Source organism: Pholcus phalangioides, unplaced genomic scaffold (assembly GCF_987345545.1).
Source record: "Pholcus phalangioides strain wild (caught in Gottingen) unplaced genomic scaffold, Ppha-v1.0 ptg000022l_1, whole genome shotgun sequence".
In the NCBI taxonomy this organism is placed as follows: Eukaryota; Metazoa; Arthropoda; class Arachnida; order Araneae; family Pholcidae; genus Pholcus; species Pholcus phalangioides.
In genome coordinates, this window is record NW_028301615.1 from 14,991,430 (window position 1) to 15,012,871 (window position 21,442).

General features: G+C 34.9%; 1 protein-coding gene across 1 annotated transcript; it reads right to left on the reverse strand.

The window, feature by feature from the left end:
• Nucleotides 1–340: 340 nt before the first annotated feature.
• Nucleotides 341–1,359, reverse strand: LOC149069512 (uncharacterized). The gene has a single exon (XM_089249714.1). It carries the CDS (start codon nucleotides 1,315–1,317, stop codon nucleotides 400–402), a length of 918 nt encoding a protein of 305 aa, XP_089105840.1. The 5' UTR covers nucleotides 1,318–1,359; the 3' UTR covers nucleotides 341–399.
• Nucleotides 1,360–21,442: the final 20,083 nt, after the last annotated feature.

Genomic DNA, 21,442 nt, shown 5'->3' on the forward strand with positions numbered 1-21,442 from the left:
GTGCAATATTAAATTCCCTACTGAATAATAGGATACATTCAGCCGTAGTGAAATGAATATCAATCTGATTAAAAATAAGATTTTTCCGTACAAAGACTGCGATTCCCCCCGACCTGCTATTTTCTCTGCAACAGAAAAACGAGTTGAAATTATCCAACTTATTATACAAGTTCACTTCATTACTATAAATCCAAATTTCAGAAAAAATTAATAAAGATATTTTGTTCAAACAACCTGAAAATTCTGCTAAAAAATTATCATAGTTAGCTCGCAAACTCTGAATATTTGTATGAAATATATTTAAACTATACTTGGTTGGTAAGGACGTAAAAAATGCACTTATATCATCCAGACCTGTAATAATTTTACAATCATAATCAGGTTCAGTTATTATATCAGTTAAGAAATCGAAGGTAAATCCTTTTCAGAGTTTATTCGTATGACTCTGGATGATTCATTCTTTCGCAAAAAAATTTTGCCGTCACGTACCCAACCAAACTTATAGTCATGCTCAGCTTTAAATTTTCGTACATGGAAAAACAACTTCTTCAGCTCAGGAGTTAAATGTTCATTGAAATATACCGGGATAGTAGAGAATCGGGAATTGATTTGTGACGCACTTACTTTTTTATCTTTCAGTTTCTTCAACACCTGATCACGCACCAGCTTAGACGAGAATTGAACGATAATCGGTTTAGGTTTGTCTTTATTCATACTAGGCACACGGTGAGCGACCATTATACTGTTGATCATTTCACATTCAGCCAAATCTTCGATCTTAGATAAGATCTGGGACAGATTCTCATTTTCTGATTCCGGGACATTAGTAATCTCCATGTTAGTACGCCTTGAATATTGCTTCAACTCAGTGATGTCATATTGCAGTTTCCTCATTTCGGATTTGATCTCCATATTTTCAGTTGCGAGAGTCTCATTCCTTGATTGCAATTCCTCATTTTTGTTCTGTAGCTGAATTATAGAGTCCTTCAGGTCTTTCATGACAGCATTATTGAAATCGATCACTTGCTTAAATTCTTCCAACTTGTTGGTTACGAAGTCCTTGAGATCGGTGTTTTGTTGCACAATCCTCTCCAAGAAATCCGAAATATTCGGGCAATCACTACCGCCAGCAAAAGTATCCCTGGGAGAGGACGTACACGCTACACAAGTCCATTTCCTCTGTTTATCCTGTGACAGTTTACGTGCAGCCTTACCGCTGAATCCGCCACACGTGAAATGGAAACTTCGTTGGCACCCGCTACATTTGAGTGAATCGGAAACCTCAACTGAATCCGAGCACGTGTCACACTTCGGCATGATTAAACGATGTAATTAGATGACAGGAGCTTAAACACTTACATAAATTAAATCCTCAACAATTACTTGAACCTACTGATAAAAAAATTAGCCACCAAACTTCGAGAAAATTACTAAAAATTAAGAAAATTTACGGAGCGACAAGTAAACACAATCAATCAATCAATGGTTTTGTTTTAGCAGGGTTTTTGGCAACAGCAAGGCCCTCTCCCTGCGGCTGGTAGAGATTTTCTACATTAAAGAAAAAAATATAAATCATTGTCGACTGCTCCCAGAAATTAAGAGCAAAGGAAAACAAAATAAAGGGAAAGGAAGAGTGGGATATCTTCAGCTGCACAGGGCAAAAAGTAAACACAACCTACGGCGTTCGCTGTTGCCACTCATTGCAAAGCAATTTCTGAAATTACATATTGGCACTACATCCCTGGGCTTTATACTGTGTTCTTCAACCTTCTCATCAAAGACCGCTGGAATTAAAAACTAAAAATTTTCGTGAACCGGCATTAATAGGTGAAATAATTTGAGAACTGACGAAAACAAAAAATATTAATAACGTGCTTTTATAAAAACCGTAAAGTTATGTCTCTACTGACACCTACTGAAAAAAAACAAAAAAAAAACTGTTATAATCCTTTAAATAAAATCGTGTTTTGGTTTTGAACTGATACACACACACACACACACAGCATGAAAATACATAACATGTTGTATAAACTATATATATATTTTTTTCATTTGCTGCTTACCGATGTAAATTTCATGCGCCAAAATATAGGTTCCTATACTTTTTTGATATTTGCTAAAAGTTATTTTGCAACAAACACAAAAACAGTGACCGGTATTTTGGTGCATACAATTTCCCTGATATGCAGCATAAAAATGAAAAATTAATAGTTTCATACATGTTTTTCTTTTTTTTTGTGTGTTACATATCAGTTTTAAACCCACAACCATTTTATTTTAATACTTATTACCGAGAGTTTTGCTTTTATTTGATAGAGAGAGAGAGATATCGCAGCAAAAAACCGTAACGCAGAAATTTTCTCTTCGTGCGCATTTATCTCTTCTATACAAAAACTATGCGTACGGGAAGACTAAGACTAGACGAGCTCATTCATCCATGTTCAATTCAACATAATTTGTTCTTCTGACTCACACAAATGATCCAGAGGAAAATAGCGACTTTACAGTAATTTTTTCGGAAATGACATAGCAATGCCATCTTGTAGCTTTCAAGGTATACTATCCCCACGCGCATTCATTTTTGGGTTAGAACGACTTTAAAGCCGTAAAAAATAGAGATAAAGTGTCGGTATACGGGGGGGAAAACCATTATACTCTCTCCAAACTTTCAAACTCGTTTTCCTCAAATTCTAATTTTTCCTGTGCAGTTGTTTTTCCCCCTGGATCCTTCAAATATTTTGTAGTATTTTTCTAACAAACGTGTTGCGTTCCTACATTTCTGGTCTGAAGTCATCAAGAAATACCGCAATGGGGGTCAAGTGATCATAACAACGGATTCGCATCGCGAGGATCCGGGTTCGAACACTCCTAGAGCTAGAAGGTCTCGGCAGTCTGCTTGTGACATAAATAAGTAGTCCATTTCCCCTCACATTTTTATTCAGGAAAAAAATTCCCTGCTCCTAATATCACCGTTGTGAGGAAAATAAATTATCAGGCTTAGCATTGGCGATTTCTATGCCCACATCCAATCACTATGCGGTATTTGTGAGCCAATAAGGAAGATTCTACGCTAAAATGAGAAGAAACGAAATAGGATGCCGCGTTTCAAAATGTACGAAGTAGTCTGAATGACTTTTATGGCAAACAATGCAGAGGCCTTTTATCTCTAGGAGGTCCCGGTTCGGACCCTCACCATCGTCATAGTAGTGGTCGGCTGAATTGATTTACTGTGGTTCCTAACTTTGAGGGGTGAATGCGAGCCATCTCCCTGTAACGCCGGTCTTGCCACAGAGAGCAACAGGCCTACAACAATAGAATTGCTGAATCATTACACTCTTTACTCATAATTTAAAAAATTGATAGCAGATGGAAGCGCATTATACATTGCAAGCATTATACAGAAACATACCACGTTTGGTTCACCACGTATATACACATTCCAACATGTATCAATTCGTTAGATATTCCGCAGAAGAATATGGACGAGGTGCATTTGTGGTTCAGTAGTAGTAGTCATCAAGAAAGTCAAGAAAGCCGAAGATCGCAGCTTATGCACCCAGTTTAGTATCTGAAAGCCCATGACAGCATCGGGCTGTTAAATATTAGGACTGCGAAAATTCATCAAAATACGTTGATTACATATTTGCATCAGGCTGCCTAAAAAAGAATTTCTGTGGAATTGCACGAATGAATGTAGAAACACTTGCATTATTGTCGATGAAAATTAATAAAAACTGCGTTTCGTTTTAAATTAGAACAATTAAAAATAACTAAAATTTTAAATTCTTAAGTCGAAAAGTCGAAACTTTTACATGACCTGGAATAGTTTGGGCATAGTTTTGTCCAGCCCTGATAGATAATTATACTCTACTACCAACTATAATTATACAATTATAAAAATAATTATGGTGTTCTCTGCCACATAGACAATTTAGGCTCTAATACCAATTTTTCAATCGACATGGCAACCCGTCGCCTGGGATTTGTCTTGCCCAGTTTTAAGCATATACAGTAATAATAACAAAATCCAAACAAAACAATTCCAATCTTTATTTTTATTATTAATTTTTTCTTAATTTGAAAATTCTTAAATGATAAAAAAAATTAGAAATTGGATGGGAACCATATTCTGAAAATGATATTTCACAGACTATAAGTTGAGCCTAAAAAACACTGGAGAAAAATCACAATTTCTCTGCCTCCATCGCTGGAAAACGCCACCACTGGAGAGGCGTTGCAACCTTTAACAGTGACCATATTTCACTTTATATACGGATTCCCGCGCATAGCGTACATCTTGATATCACCTTAGGGCGAGTCGTTCTCCCAGAAGTCATTTTCGTGCTATGTAATATCTCGTATACCTCCTCTATCCACGCCATCCAATAAAATGGCCGAGGAAAAAAGGTGGGCAACCAACAGAAGAGCTGTTTCGCCGGTTACGACCATCGGCCTAGAATGTGTATGTTACATGTTGGGGGGGGGGGGGGCGGGAGTGTACGAGAGAAAAATTGCGAGTTATCTCTCGCTCTCTCTGTGTGTTGTTTTCCTTTAACAGCTCTCTTTGCTTATGTCCATTCGCTCAAAAAGCAAACTACTAGCCATTTGAAGCGAGATACTGCAACGAGAGGAGAAAATTTGTTTTGTCTTTAAATCCCTCTGTTTTTTTTCCTCCGTCCTTTGAAGATTTCGCTGGTGTTTTTTTTTCATCTTTTTGCCAACACGTGTTGCTCCAGTTCTTATTGCCATTTAATATTTTTTTCCTCAGGAAGTCTCAATTAAATGAAGCAATTTAAATTTAATTACATAAAGCGTATTCTCTGAATTCATTCTTTTTAAGCTTACCATGTGCATGATTTACGTGAGTTTTAAATCTTTGATCTTTAATTAATATGATGAAATGATTTGAAACATTGATACACAAAACTTAAAAAAAATATCCCGCGCTGTCTGTAGAGGAAGTTTTTTTTTAATCCCCGTCGATTTTTATATGATTGATTAAAAATGTCATTAGATATAGTAATTAAATATTAAAATAGTTTTTAACGCTAGAAATGATCGGAGGTTGATTTTTACTATAAAATCTCGATTTTCTTAAGTTCTTCTTTTTATGTTTAAATGTAGATATGAGTGTAGGTAAACAACACAATATAAAAACTCGGAGATTTCCTAATGTATTTTATAATTGAACATTATTTTCAACCTTTTCACTCCAGAGGCACACAAATATGTGCGTATTTTTCGACGATTAATGTGGTTTTTTATGATTATTTTCAGGTCAAGACTTGGCTTATGCATAAGAGTACCTTGTTAATTAATTAACAAATTAACTTTTCCAATTTTCTTTCTTTTCCAAAGGCCATTTTGGCGTACAAAAAACACGGATCAATCGAAAAAAAATATTAGTAGTCAGTTTTAAATTGGATAATACATACACAAAAGTTCCTCGTTGCGCAACTGATAAAAAATATATTTACATTCTAAACATTATAATTGTAATTTTATTCTCACATCACACTTTCTACGCTTTTCAATAATAACATTAGAAATACATTTTACGCATCAAAAACTTATCGCTTATTTTGTTATTGCATAGCGGGACCTGACCTTGCTGTCGTTTTTCGTTATAGAGTAGCACTAGTGTTGTGGTTTTTTAGCAAAACTCTGATTCCTGAAGAAATGAATGTTTTTAAAGTTTTTAGTTTATTTCTTCAAGACAAAAATTAACTTTATTAGTTTCATTTTTTTGTCTTCTACCTATTTACCAAGCATTTCTTGAGGCTACGTCGAATGGTGGGGAAAAACGCACGCTGGTAAATGAATGATATCCACTCAGAATGCTTTCGAGCCATCTGATCAACGCTATATTTCGTTTGGTTGTAAAACTTGACAGTTGCAGAAGTTTTTCTCACACTTTGAGAATATATACTTCAATATTTCAATGCTTTGAACATAATAGAAGGATATCTTCTTTTCCTTACCCAGAAAATACAAAACGTAACGTCTTTATGTGTAAATGGGTCAAATGCGTTTCATATAAAAGGAGTTCCTGATAAAAAAAAATAAATTTGTTCTTTAATTTATGATAATTGGATAGCGTAATATTTACTAATATTTATGCATTTTTAGGGAAAAATCGCGTGAAATTTTAACATCTTAAGTGATTTGGTTGATTATGAAAATCGCGCGAGAAGATCGAAACGGTTAAAATGGCCGGCTTGGTCCTTCTAATGAAGTAACCCTTTAATTGACAAGCATTGAATGCTATTATATGACAAAAAAAAATTATTTCAATTAAAAAAAAAAACATGGGTTGTTATACTTCAGGGAATAAACAGTGTATTTATATGGTCTACATAGATTTGAAAAATGACATCTTACTTTTCTATCATTGTTGAAGAATGCACAGCAATATGTCTCCTCCACATATGGTATTTCTCCAACATGCGAGGGTCAAAAGCCGTTCTTGTTTGGCTTGTTTTTTAAACGACTGCAGTCACGAACATTTCCATAAGTATTGTCGCTGCTTGTTATACTTCCACAAGATATAAAGAAAAATTTTGTTGCGTAGAGATACCGATTCTCGGATATAAAAATTCACCTCAGACTCTAGGCGGGACTCGGGCCAACCCCCTCTTATATTCCGGGCGATTGCTCTACCACTGCGCTTTAGAAGCAGATAGAATATTTCTTACTTTCAGTTTTTGACAGAATATTAATTTTTGTTTCAAAAAATTTGTATCTGTGCATAACAGCCGGTTTCCTGTAGATCTTGTGGAGTAAACATGTGTTTCTCTACTACTATGTAACTGTACATGCACTTCGTACACATTCTTCTGCAGAATTTCTAACAAATCAATACATGCAGAAACGTGCTGCGTGTGTATGCGTAGCCTTAACCTATAAATGTATCATCTATGCTATTTTTTGTGTTTTTTTTACACTGGTGCCGACACTTGTCTTTTATCTATTGAAACGAATTTGAAAGATTCCTGAATTTTTATAAGTATCGTGTTTTAGGTGTGACTGCTCTCGGTGAAGAGACTTTTTGAAATAATAGACTATCTCGCATTCTTACTTTGGAGTTGGAAAATCGCAGAAATGTTTATTATACTGAATAAGTACCCTGAAATAAAATACAGATCCACAAAATAAAGAAGTAAGAGAATGAAAATCCATATTCATCATAACAATTTTTCATCTGCAGCACATAAAAAATGGGGAAAAAACAAGAATTTTTTAATACTGATAGCTTGTCGAATTTCCCTCTTTATGTTACAGGATAACGTACTTTTCAGTAAAATAGAGAAATGCAGTTGAAAAATAGAAAAAAAATTAATAATTTACATATTGAAATTTCAATTTCCATATTTCCTGAACTTATCATTTCAATGTAGTTGACCATCTAAATTTACCTGATTTAGTTGACTATCTTCCATATAAGTTTTTTAAACTGAAAATTCAACATATTCCTTTCGAACATCTTCGGAAGTAATGCGTTACAGAACCTTGAAATTCATAAAGAAACATAAAAGAATGAAGTTTTTCTTCAGAAAAGTTTCCATTCTACTTCTTTTGAACCTATCCAATGTCACTCGGAAAAATTCTCTTCCCGACAGAAAGTTTCTATGTATTCGGGTATGAAATAGGATGTTTCTGAATGACGTGCGAAGAAAGAATAGAATAAACAGTGATGACCTTTCGTGTATGTTGACTGTATGTCATCAAGCTCTCTTCTTTCCCAGTTTTCTCTTATTGTTTTTACTTTAGGTCTTGTTCCATTTGGGAAAACAGAAAGATTGAAGTTTGACCAAAAGAAAAAAAAAAAGATGAAAATAAAGATAAAAAAAAATAGAATGAGAAAAGAAATGAAAAAAAAGAAGAAATACTTGGAACAATGAAAATGTTCCACAAACCTCTGAGAAAACGAGCATTTTACACTCAAAGCCTCCAGGAAAATCCTCTAGGGAAGAATACAAAGCCCGAGTATCACACAGACCATTTCATGTCTCGCTTCAGCTTTAATCTTCCAAGTTGTGGGAAGACTCAAGATTCATCGCTATCAAGATATATCCTTCCTCAACTCGGCAATTTCAACACCCAAAGAAAATGTTTCTTCGCACTCATATGAAGAAGAAACTAAAATTGGGAAAATAAAAGAAAAAAATATATATGTATACGAATTTAGAACCAAAAAGGAAGTTTCAATTCATGCAATACAAACTTACTGACGGAACAGTAAGTGTTACTCTGGTGATTTTCGTTCTCGTAAATGAGGAAAAACGGGAGTTTTTTTATTTTTTTATTTAGCTATTTACCTCAGATCCCGTAAATGATAAGGTTCCTTTTTTTTCCAAATGGTGTTACAGCAATTTTGATCCTCCTTTGTATTACGGGGAGAATGTAATAAAAATATATGTATGCTAAAAAAAAGCTCCGAAAGAAGTTTTTGTTTTCTAGCCAGCTCTCTTTTTTGCAATGTTCTATCCTTCAAAAATAGACAATATTTTCAAATAGTCTCATTTCTCAAAGTTTGTGATAATGAAAGTGGTTTAGCTACTTTTTCTACATTTTTATCAACATAAACTTCAATTAAATCATTTTCGAAGCCACTACTTTACCATTGGAAGCCATAATACGATGCAATATATTTGCAGTGGATCCCTGCTCAACAGGATAGGATAGGAAATACCGGCCAAAGATTGAGATCACAAGGGCTTCATCATGAAGAGCTATATTGTTACAAGAATCCCTTCGATAATCAAAAGCGAAGAAGGAAAAAGCAACCAATGGTTAACCAGATCATCCTTCAAATTATCCAATTAGATTAGATTTGATTTTTAAAAATATTTTTACGGCAACATTGTTAGTATTAAAATTAAATAAATATCAACTTATGAACCCAGTATCACGTGTGATCTGAACTGGGTCTAATCTTCAAAGGTTCAAAATATCCGCCCAAATATCTCTATTATTTCGTCTCTGCTCAATATTTCGACATCGGGATCGTACAATACATGTATTAATAGATAATGTACAATATTAAGTAGAAAAACTCTCGAATGGACAATGTTTGCCCATGTTTGAGCAAAAATTTAAACATGATACACACTAATTAAAAATGAAATAGGTCCATGTGAGATGCATATGATTTGTCGGTATTCAAACTCCTTCAATTTCGTCAATTTCATGTCACTAATCGGTGAGAACATGGGCGGCGGATAATGTACTAGTAGAGCATGTGCATAGTGCTCTTCCAAAAGGAGAGCGAAGAATACGTCGGAGTTGGGAAAAGTTCCGTAATTTTCTGTCTATAATCCGAAGTGGCATATAATTCTCACATGCAAAATTTCTAGTAGTTATCTAAAAAGACACCGACTGACGAGATATCCAGCTGTATCAAAAAGCGTTTTATTTTTGTAATGATTTTATGGAGATGATTTTTCGATAGAACACATATAATATTTTTCTGTTTCCCTTACTTTACACCTATTGATAATAAGAAGAAAGCTTGATAAAAGAGGGACTTTTTTAAATAGGGTTTAGGATTTCTACTACGCCGGTTAAAGGGTAAGTCTACATCAAGAAATTTAGATGGTTTTTAATGTATAACTCAATGATTATACGCAGAATATCACGGTATTTTTTGACGAATAAGATTTTCTGCATCCGGATGCCCCATAAATCAGTGGTGCTCAACCTTTGGAAGCCCGCGGCATTACTTATTTCCTCTTTGTGAATGGAAAAGACAGTCATGCACACTACTAAGGGGAAATAAATGGTTGAAAATGAAACGGTGAACCACTCACTGTCCAGTGTGACTGATATCAGATTCCCCGATACAGAACCGTGGTCCGACGGTTGAGAAAACCTTCCATAATTGGCATAATTGAAATCATGTTTTGTCGATACCAATCTTTTATAACCTTTCCAAGTTAACTTACAGCTGTTGTATGATTTTTTTTACTAGTATTCGATTTTATTTCCTGTTTGTGCTCTATCTTATAAGTAGGTTCTGTAGCTATCACTTTGCTCCATATGATTCATCCTCTATTTAAGCAATTCGATAATCAGTAGAGTTCGCTTTATTCAATTTATTCTCGAAGAACTGGATCAATATTATCATCAGATCGTTTAAGAAAATAAAATGAAAATATTTACATGATTCATGAGTACTTTTTCTCAAACATTTGATCTTTGTTCTTTCAAAATTAACATATACCCTGAACCAGTAGTTCTCAAACTTTTTGAAGCTCGACTCCTTTGAACAAGAATTTTATCGATGGCCCCTACAGTAGCCGACCATATATTCCGGTTTTCCGGGACACTTCCTAGTTCTTGCTAATAAATGTGCTGTCCCGAAAAGTGTTTTAGGAACGACTGTTTTTCTTGGTTGAAATTTCGTAATCAATGATAATTAGTTTGATGCACCCCGATCCATCTCTAAGGATATACGGGAAAAATTACTGTAAAACGGACGCTACAAATCCTACCAATACTAACTGGATAGGTGAGACAGGCACAACGGCTTCGAATCGAAATTCAGCGAGTCTCAGCTTGAGAGAGAGGCACCACTCAGTCTGTTCGTGTGTGTATATATAATGCAGGTTATACACCATGAGGCAACCCAGGAGGTGTAATCAATGATGAATGAAATCAAACTATTTTTCAATGTTTGGCAGAACAGTTTTAGTATGAAATTTCAAACTACCCACGTAGGCCTTTTTCATGTGAAATCAGAATTTCATTCATTTGAACTCATTGAACTCATCACTAGGCCTGTAACATATTCTTTTCTTCAATACATGCCACAAAGTAGGCTCAAGCGCCCTCTGAAAGATATATACCGGCTGAAATTTCAAAAACGACATAACGCAGAGCTTCCTGCCAACTAAGCGTCATTTCACTTCTTCAAAATAACTTCATGACCAGCATTATTAATAACGACAATCTTTCGTTATTAATAATACTGTTCACAAAACGTAGACCATTTCCCCTTTTCTTCCGCAAATTACTTATCACATTCTGTGTTTTTAATTTTTAAAAAATAAATAATTCTGATATCGGATGATTCTTCTGTACAAATACTAATTGATATATTGATTATTGTACATGTGCAATTTCATAAATCTGCATCACATGATATTAGCTCATCCATGCTTATTAGCTCAGCTGAGAAAAGTCAGTTTTTAGTTTTAAAACATTTTTATATTACGTTGGGAAAAACAGAAATTAATTTTTTATTCCGACGTTTTTATTTTGGAGAATCTCTCGCGAACTCCCCCATGGGATCGCGACTCACACTTTGGGAAACCACTGCTCTAAACATTTTTTTCCTCCATTTTTTTAGTATACAAAGAAAAAAAGAACTAGCTTTTTTTTCTTATTGGAAACCAATCTAATGCAAACGGACTCACCAGAAAAAAAACCATGCAGATAAAACTTTTTTTCTAAACTCTTAGCTATAAAGTCCTTAACTCGCTCATGTACGTGTACATATACACTGTATATACGTATGATGATTTCCCTCTACATTTTTTTCTCCACTTCGAGGTTTTATGATTTCACCAACGAAAACGTCTTGAGATATCAAAGTAACTTGAAAGAAAAAAAAATGTATATTTGTTTATTTTGTGAATTTCTCTGAGGTACTTGATTTTTTCTCCCCGTGAAATACTATACTATCGAAAAGAAAAGTAGATTTCTGATATTTTCCTTTTCTATGATTTTCCCCCCTAGTTTATTGCATCAAGTGTATTGAAGCTCGACTGATGCGATAACAGTTGCATTCATAAGATAAGAAGCAGCACTTGAGAGTCATACTTAATGAAAATAGTTTCTAGATCATTGCTTATTGGAAGACGAATGATTTTAAGTTTCACTGAATAATTTCAAATTATAATTTCGAATTTTATACAATTTTTTGCCTGTTGAGAATCGTCGGTGTGTATAAGTAATATTCTTTATAGTAGGATATAGATATCAGTAATCACTGACTAGTTTATGCGCACATATATAATATGAAAAATTCATTTTTATTGGCATCAAATCGTAAACACATATATAACACCGAATTCTACATACATTCACATTGTGTAATGGCAATTATGAGGAAACTTATTATCGCTCTAATTAAAACTGATGGCTATCAAATTCGAAAATTACTTGTATATTTGTCTCCCGACACCATATCTTGCAGATCTTTAATATTTCAAATGTTTCATGCTTATACCATGGGAAAAAATCAAAACATGTATATATATATATATATATATATATATATACACACTATACAAAAATTTATACCTACATGCTATTCAAAAAGTGTATACTAAAGTATAATACCAACAAAAAAATTATACTCCTATATACTACTATAAGAATCGCATGCGTATATTGTATTCAGAAAAAAAAAATAAGTGTATATTCTATGGAAAAAAAAAGAACATGCGAATATTTCATTCAAATAAAACTATGTGTAAATTCTATTTCAAAAACTTATGAGTACATTCTAAAAATAAATAAATTTTGTGCAATCCTATTTAAAAAAATAAAAAAATATATGTGTACATTGTATTAAAGAAAGTTTCTCGTATAATCTTTAAAAAAAAAATATTCGCGTGGATAATATTTTTAAAAAAACTATGCGTATATTTCATTCAAAAACACTTATACATAAATGTATAAAATTATTTAGTATAGCAAAAATTGGTTTCCATTGTAAAAGTTGGAAGGAATGGTGAAAATATTTGTGTCATACCCAAGCAGTTGATAGATGCATTCGCCTAGTGTCTTAGGCGTCGGAAAGTGTGTGGGGGGGAAAAGAAGAGACACGGCTTCATATTGAATAGGATAAGATCAAGAAACCATAATCTAACATTTTAATACCAAAAAGCATTACAATTATGTAAATCTTCAAATTAATACAATTAAAAAACCATTATATAAGTTCAATTTTTATATTTTTTATAATTTCTTGCTTTGATTTTTAAATTTATACTTAATGTATTATTATAAAATTATTATTTGGTTTATTTTTATTAGTTTATAATTAATATTGTTTAGTTTAATATTTTTAGTTTATTAATAATTATTATTATTTATATAAGTTTGTACTTTAACACCTGAATACTCTGCAAAATATATAAATATTTTTCATTAATTTACAATTTTTAATACATTTTCATAAAAGTGTGAATTTTTAACTATTCTTGGGGCTCTTGGGCCACCAGAAGATGTGAATGGATTTCAATAAAAAAAAATTACACAAACGAATACACCCAAAACACAACTTTCCTACCCTAAGACGAAAAAAAAAATTTCCTATACTTTTCGATCCCCCTAATATACATATATACCTCTCTGCATGGTCCCCAGAAGGGCAGGGCTGACAGGGGCCGGAATGATATAACGCAATAGTTTATGCATGTATAATATTTATGCACCACAGACCTATATTATTCTGCACACAAACATGTTCAATTAAAAATCGATATCAATACTAAGATTTATCATGATAACAATTGCTATGGGATGAATATATATTATTGTCATTATTTACTCATATTTATCTGAATAGAGTTATTTTCCATGACACATATTGCACGCAAATTGATCATCATAACCATATCATACACACGAATTAACCATCAATTTTTTTCTATTATGGATATCCAAATTTCTCTAAATCCTGAGAATATTTTCTCTTAATTTCAAGAATATTTTCTCTCGCGACAATCAGTTTTTCACATTGTTGCAACTGGAAATAAGTATCAATCAAACATATATATATCTTTAATAGCCAAAGTGTTATTCTCTTATTATTGTCACGAAAATTTGCGTACAATTATAATTCTTATCACAATGCCCCAGATTGTTTTGATTGGTTGCTCTAATAAGCATGACAAATCTGTCCACCTTGTAACAACTCAGTGAACTTCTAAAAGAGCGTGTTTGTGCTCCAGGAAAAACAATAACCACCACGAGAAACAAAGTTTTCATAACAAGCCTTTTATTAAAAATGACGCAAACGTTATAAATAAACAAGATTAGTAACGACTACGCGTCCATTTACTCGCTCCCCAGCAGGAGAAGTACTACTTCGTAACTAATAAATCTAACGAGGAATGACGCGCCACATCTTCCTCTTTTATTGGCCCTACCCGACGTCTGTAGAATTGCAGTGTGCGAATGTTTTGTGCTGTGGGAATTTTTCGTTCTCGGGAAATAATCCTCCATCCATCCAACTCCCAATCCCAGACCTGCTGTTTCTCATACGTGGCATAATCGTTAGTGACGTTCCCGTTTCAGTCGTAATGGAATGAAAATTCCGAATGTGATAGTGATGCAAGAAAATGAGAAAGAAGATTTCCCTTATTTTTTTAGGCTATTTATCTATCTGACTACATACTATATAATATCTGACATCTCACTCTTCAAAACAATATGAAGATGTACAGTACATTGAATGGAATGAAAATTTTATGAAGCCAATTGCTTTTCATTGTGAGAAAAATTAACTTCTTAAATGGGAGCGCTGAAATCATTTTTTTTAATTGCGGCTAGGTCTGTTGGAATTCCATTCAGTATTTTGTTCTACGGGGTATTTTGTATGTCCTAATGCGGCCTTTATCCCATCAACCGTTCGTCATAGTAGTTGTGTTCCCAATTTGAAAAATTCTCAAAATGTGTTTAAAAATCACCATGTACCAGTTTTGAGAGTAAAAATACAGTATGTCGCAAAATAAAAAAAATCTAAATTTTTATTTGGTCATCCTGTCTCAAAAATCCATTCAGAAAGTTGTTGTTCTCTCTCTTGAGGCCAATATGAGAAAACTCGCGTTTCTAAGTGAAATATTCGCTGAGATGTTTGAATTTAAAAATTTGAGAAAAGTTGGGAAAGAACAGTATAAACTAATGTACAACGCTCCTTTTCCTTATTTATTCTGTTCTTCCTCCCTCTCTGATCTTGAATTCTAATATCTCAGCGAATATTTTACTTGGAAACATGATTTTTTTTGTTAGTCCCATTAGGAACAGTACAAGAACTTTGTAATTGGGCTTTTGGGATAGGGTGACCAAATTAAAATTAAGATTTTTTTTTATTTTGTGACACACATTGTATTTTTCCTTCCAGGTCTGGTACAGGGGGATTTATGAACGCATTTTGAGCATTTTTCAAACCATACCTCTACGATGAACGGTTGATGCGATAAAGACAGCATCAGGACTTACAGGACACCCTGCATATAGCAGCAGTAAGGTTTTGCCACGCCAACTCATTCAAGCCTGGCATCACCCATCCATGGCATTGCATAGCAATTCAGATCAATAATGTCAGACATTATTTCATTACTCGGCCCTACGAACCGTAATGCTGTTGAAATAGCCCTGTTCATCAGACCTCCTCCCCATCTTTTAGAAATCTACAATGAAAACTACAAAGAAATGCCCTATTCCCGATTCTAACTGTTGAATAACAAATATAGGACTCCAAAACCACTTTTGGAGTCCTATATTGAGGTGGACTGGACATAGGACCGCATCAACAAACAACAGTACTTCATAGTTACAACGGTTCCATACGATATTAGAAGGCCCCTGGGAATTAGGCTTCTCAGCATTAATAATGAGCCATGCAAAATTCGCAAAGGGAGAAACATCCAGCGACCTTCCTCATTGCGAGGGAGGCGTTATAAAGAACGAACTGTACCAACGAATCGCCAAGAAACCTATGGACCGCAAAGGATTGAATAACGCTAGAATTAGCACTGACTTCAAACATTCTTTACTCGGGACTCTTTTTCATGTTCAAAGTCAGTTGTTATTGGATCACATTTTCGTATCAATTAGTCAAACAGTGTTTACAAAAACGGGTGTATTTGATGCTATCAGCCTACTTTTAATTGAAATAAAGCATTTGCACAGCGATTTAATTAATTAGATTGGATTTTTAATCAGCTAAAATAGTTAATTAAGACTAAAATATACGATTTGCTCGATTTTCATTTTTTCTATGGAAAGATAAAATTTTGCTTAGCAAAGTTGAAAAGTTTTTGCCTTGAATTTTATTTTTCCAATTACCCCTAACTTCGTGCAATTCAAAAATATCTCTGAACACGTAAAATTCCATCCACTCCCAAAAGATGACATCGACGATGAATGAAAAAATGTCTGGATATAATAGCATTGTATTCATCCACAGCGGTATTTTCTACCAAAATAACACTAAAAGATCAACTTTCTAAAATACCAAAATAAATTGAGAAAATAAATGTTTTTTTTCTTTTTTACCATGTATTTACCGTGTATATTCAAATATGGCGCACACAACTGGGCCATAGCGGGTTAAATTTGAAAAATCATTCAAAGTAGAATGTGGTATAACATCTTCAGTGGGGACTTGAAACAACATTTTAGTAGGAACATCTATGGTTGATTTTTTAAAGTGGTTTCTCGTGTTGGTTTCATGGATTTTCCACTCATTTCGTCAACGATCTTAGTGTTGAACCCACGTCTTTCGCTATTAGACAGGTGGTTCAACACTAAGATCATTGACGAAATGACCATAAAATTCATGAAACCGACAGGAGAAACCAATTTAGAAAATATCACAGAGAACCCACTTAAATAAAGAGTATTTGTACCCTACGATCCAATAGTCTCATTCAAGATCAAACCGATTCTCAAAAAGTTTAGCCTTACAGCCATAGATGTGCCTATTATGAACTTAGGTTTAAAGCCCCAGGCCCGCCATTCGGGAAGGGCGCTTGCCCCTCTCCTGTTTTAAAAAATACACATATATATACACACACACAAACTTCCTGTAACTTTGTAAAAAAAAATTGTCATGCTTCTTTGAGCTTATAATCTGAAGCTCTATACATATATTTTTCTAATATTGTATTTTTAACAATTTTTCATTGCCTTTTTTTCGTCCAACATTTTTTTGAGAAAGCAGGTATCGGGGAACAAGGGTTGGCATTTTTAATGCAAATAGGCGTAGCCACCCTTCAGAAACGCCCACACTTTTCGAACCATGCATGGGATTCCCCCTGATGAAGACCCACTGCGTAGGTTCTATTTCACTTTCATGAAATTCATTTTTTCTTTTTTCTTTAAATAATTCTTTTTTGTACATATATATTCCAGAAAGAACAAGTGAGCAGCACTACCGCCTTTGTTATTCAAAAGATATATTTTCACTACCTCTTCATTTCTTATCTTCACACACACATTTCTCTTGTATTTTTATACTACTATATACGCAAATATAAATACATACATTAAGTATATGCTCTTTACCCTCCCCACCTGGAAAAAGTTGAAGTGATGGCCAAGGTTTCCAGCACCCCCCCCCCAAAGATGCTATACCATCGAATAAACAATGGGGCATTTATCACATACCATGCGGTGATTGCCCTCTTGGCTATGTAGGACAGATAAGGAACCCATAAAAACAAGATTAAATGAGCACGCTCGCCGTGTTAAGAATCAGGAATGTGAAAAATCTACCATCGCCGCTCACTGTTGGCAGGAGGGCCATAGATTTAGATTTCAGGAAGCGAGAGTTTTTACGAAGTCCACAGCTGATTTAGATTTCTACGAGAACACATATATTCGGAGCTTTCAAAAATATATTAGTAAACGAGGCAATGAATCAACGTCGCCGCGATCACACAGTGCCATAGCTTAGATCGATTACGAGTGGGAATTCTAAGAAAATTCGAATAGAACAATCGGGTTGCTCCATTTCGCAAGCATTCAATTGGGACGCTGCATTAGTTTTTCACGCAGGTTCTCAGCTTCGTTCTGACAACGACGTTGAAAGTGAACAGACGTACTTTTTTCCCTCTCGGCAAACGAGAGTTGTTTGGATTTGGTATCCAATCTAAGTGGGTTCCTCGGTTAGCGTGATTAGTGGTGAATTATATTTTTCCTCTGAAGATGACACCCATTGTGTGTCAAAATGCATTAGGAGTTCTTGTATTTTTCGTGTATTCGTTGGTGACTTCCAAATATTCTTGGCGAAGCTGATCTACTCTATTTAGGGAAAGATGTACTCTCCACTGGTTAACGCAGGATATACAGAAAAACTGGTAAATTTTGTAGCGATACTGATTTCAGGAAAAATTTCACCTCTGCCGGGACTCGAATCCAGGTCCCTGGAATGTCGGTCGGGTGCTCTGCCAACTAAGCTATAGCGGCAGACGGAATATTTAACCAATGGAGTTGATATATGGTACCATGTAATGGCCGGTGGCAGCAATCAGCTGTAATACCTCGTAAATGACATCAGGCCACCATATGGCAACATATATTTAGAGGAATTTGTACTCTCTACTGATAAATACACCCGACTTACAGCAATCGACCGGCATTCCAGGGACCGGGTACGGGTAGCGGCAGAATTCCCCCCCCCCAGAAATCAGCATCTCTACAAAATTAGCCAGTTTTTCGGTATATCTTATACTGAGATCTACTCTTTGAAGAAAACTATTTCCTTTATACATGATAATTAGAAAAAATATCACATTCATTATGCTTAAACCTGATGCAAAAAACGACAAAAATGCATTCAAATATAAAAAAAATGCATTCAAATATAAAAAAGTGCATTCAAATATAAAAAAATGCATTCAAATATAAAAAAGTGCATTCAAATATAAAAAAGTGCATTCAAATATATAAAAAATTAGTAGCTTTTTAATATAAAATATATATTTTCCTTTCTTCAAAGGAGAGATTGAAATTATTCTCACTAACTAACCACCCAACCAACCGAAAGGTGAGTTTGATACACAAAAAGCAAGAAAATGCATCCAAATATTTGGTGAGTGAAGTAGATTCGCGATGTGCTTGAAAGCAATTTAGTTGAACAGAATAATTCCAATTTTTTCTCCCCCTTGACATAAAAATAATAAAATTTTATGTTCGAATGAATTCCCAAATGGAGAAGAATAACCTAACAAGAGCGAAATTGTTTTCAAGGATTGGTCCGCAGTTCAATCTTTCACCTATTTATTTTTTTGGAATTAATTATGTTATCGAGGCTCAATAGTCACGTTTATTAAATTCTTTCTTTATTATATTCATCTATTCTGCATAAGATTACGATGATTTGAATAGAAACACGCATTCATTTTTTTTTTTTGTATTTATTTTCGAATACGAGATATTTCTACAATCACGCTTCAGAACTGAATTATTTTTACGCAGTATTTAATTAAAACTTTGGTTAAAGGATTTCCCAATACCATGACTTTTACCTTATGGTGTTAGTTTGTAAATTGCTTATTTTTTTCATTAAATACGTATTGTAACTGAAATTCTTTTATGGCTGAATGGATTTATGCATGTATATTTATTTACGTGACTATTGCAATGTTTTAATTGATAAAAGAGAATATTTAACGATTTGGTTTCATAAATAATTAACATTATTCATAAAATCAAGAGAACCATAATGATTAAATGGCAACTTCGGTTATTATTAATTGAAGATTATATACCGACATGAAAGTGAGAACTCTTATTAATTATCAAATAATTGAAAATTATTTTCAATGAAAGTATATGGCCGGCCTGTTGTATATATTGAGAATTATATTGTACACTGAACTGCCAGAAAAACTGTTACAGACGAGCGTTTGCGAATAAAGGACAAATACAACCAATCAACGTAACTCGATGCTGTCAACGGTGACTATATAAGACAACGGGTACCTAGATCGGCCTCTGTTGCTGAAATGGCAGGTTATCACGATTTAAGCGGCCTTTAACGTATCTTGGTAGCGGCGCGCATGAGATGGGTTACAGCGTTTCCGCGGTAGAGAGATGAAATTTGGAGTTTTGCGCATGACCACGCAAGAAGGAAGCGTGAATTTAAAATGTCCGGAAAAACATCAAATCTTCAACTAAGATGCGGACGGAAAAAAGACCCTGAACGGAACCACAGATGACTGACAAGAATCATTTCAGGAGATAGACATGCAATATTGCCTCAAATCGCTACAGACTCCAGTGATGGGGCATCAACAAGTGTCAGCGTGTGAACTGTACAACGGTGCCTCCTCGATATTTCGTCTCCGAAAACCCACTCGAGTATGGGTACGCAGGAAAACCCCGTAAAACCATGGACCCTCGTATGTTAATAGGAGACTATTCAAGCATTCAAGCTAGTAGAGGCTATTTCGTGGTATGGGACCCGTCATCCCCGAGGTAAGGCTACAGAAGACTCTGAATGGTGACCAGTACGTAAACATCCTCTCTGTCTACTTACACCCATTAATGTTGTGTGTGCATTCCGACGGGATTGGAAAATTTCAACAGGACAATGCAACACCACACTCAAGTCGGGATTCGTTATCGAGCGGCTCGAAGAATACTCTTCTGACCTCAGCATCCTCCGTAGGCCACCTAAATCCCCAGACATAAATGTTATTGATCACGTATGGGATACCTTGCAACGTGCTATACAAAATCACCTAGTACCGTACCGTTATGGAATTGTGGACTGTCCTAAAAGAATCATGGTTTGAATTGTGTCCAGGATAACTTCAAATATTAGTGAAGTCCATACCACCCCGTGTTGCAGCAGTTCTGCGCTCTCGAAGGGGGGACCCGCACGATATTAGGTGGATGTACCTGCGAATGCCAGGCGATTTCCCCCATTACAGAAATCGCGTCCCAAAAATCAACAGGCCTACCTACAAAAATACAATTATTAAATCGTTACACTTCACTCATAGTTAGAAAAATTGATGGCGGCACTACACATAACAAGCATTACACAAAAAAATTAATACGTTAGTTCTACAATACGTACACGCACATTCCAACATGTGCCAATTCGTTAGAAGTTCCGCAGAGGAATGCCGACGAGGTGCATGTGTGGTTTAGTAGTGGTATATATTGGCACCACTAGGGAAGCACAACCACCAGACAGAAGTACTACAAAATAAATCCCGAACTGACACAGAGAGGCAGGTTGGCGGGGCCGAACAAACGGTTGTGCTAACAACCGGGCACGGCATGGGTTTTGAGAGGACCACGGTGATTCCACCCAATGTTCATTGCTATCCCCTCCTCTGCAGCAAGGTATGGAGATTTTTTGGCACAAGAATTATATCAACAAAAAAGAACTTTGAAGATAAACCGCATGCAGAAATTTTCTCCGAAAATAACCCGACAATAGGCATCCACCAGTCGTAAAATAGTAACAGTTCTCAGACAATCCCCCAATGATCATGAGGGAACCATCCACCCACAAGAATCTACAGCAAGTGAAGCCGGAAAAGTTGATAAGAGGAGCACCTCCTAATTCTGAAAATGTCGTCACAGCTGCGGGCGAAACTCTAGAAAGAAATAGCAGACCACGGCCTAACAGCCCGGTAAGTTCTTATTCTCAATCGGTAGAAATTCCTTAGAGAAATGTTTAATA

Coding starts and splice junctions, on each gene's coding strand:
- LOC149069512 (XM_089249714.1), bottom strand. CDS start 1,317: ATGCCGAAGTGTGACACGTGCTCGGATTCAGTTGAGGTTTCCGATTCA.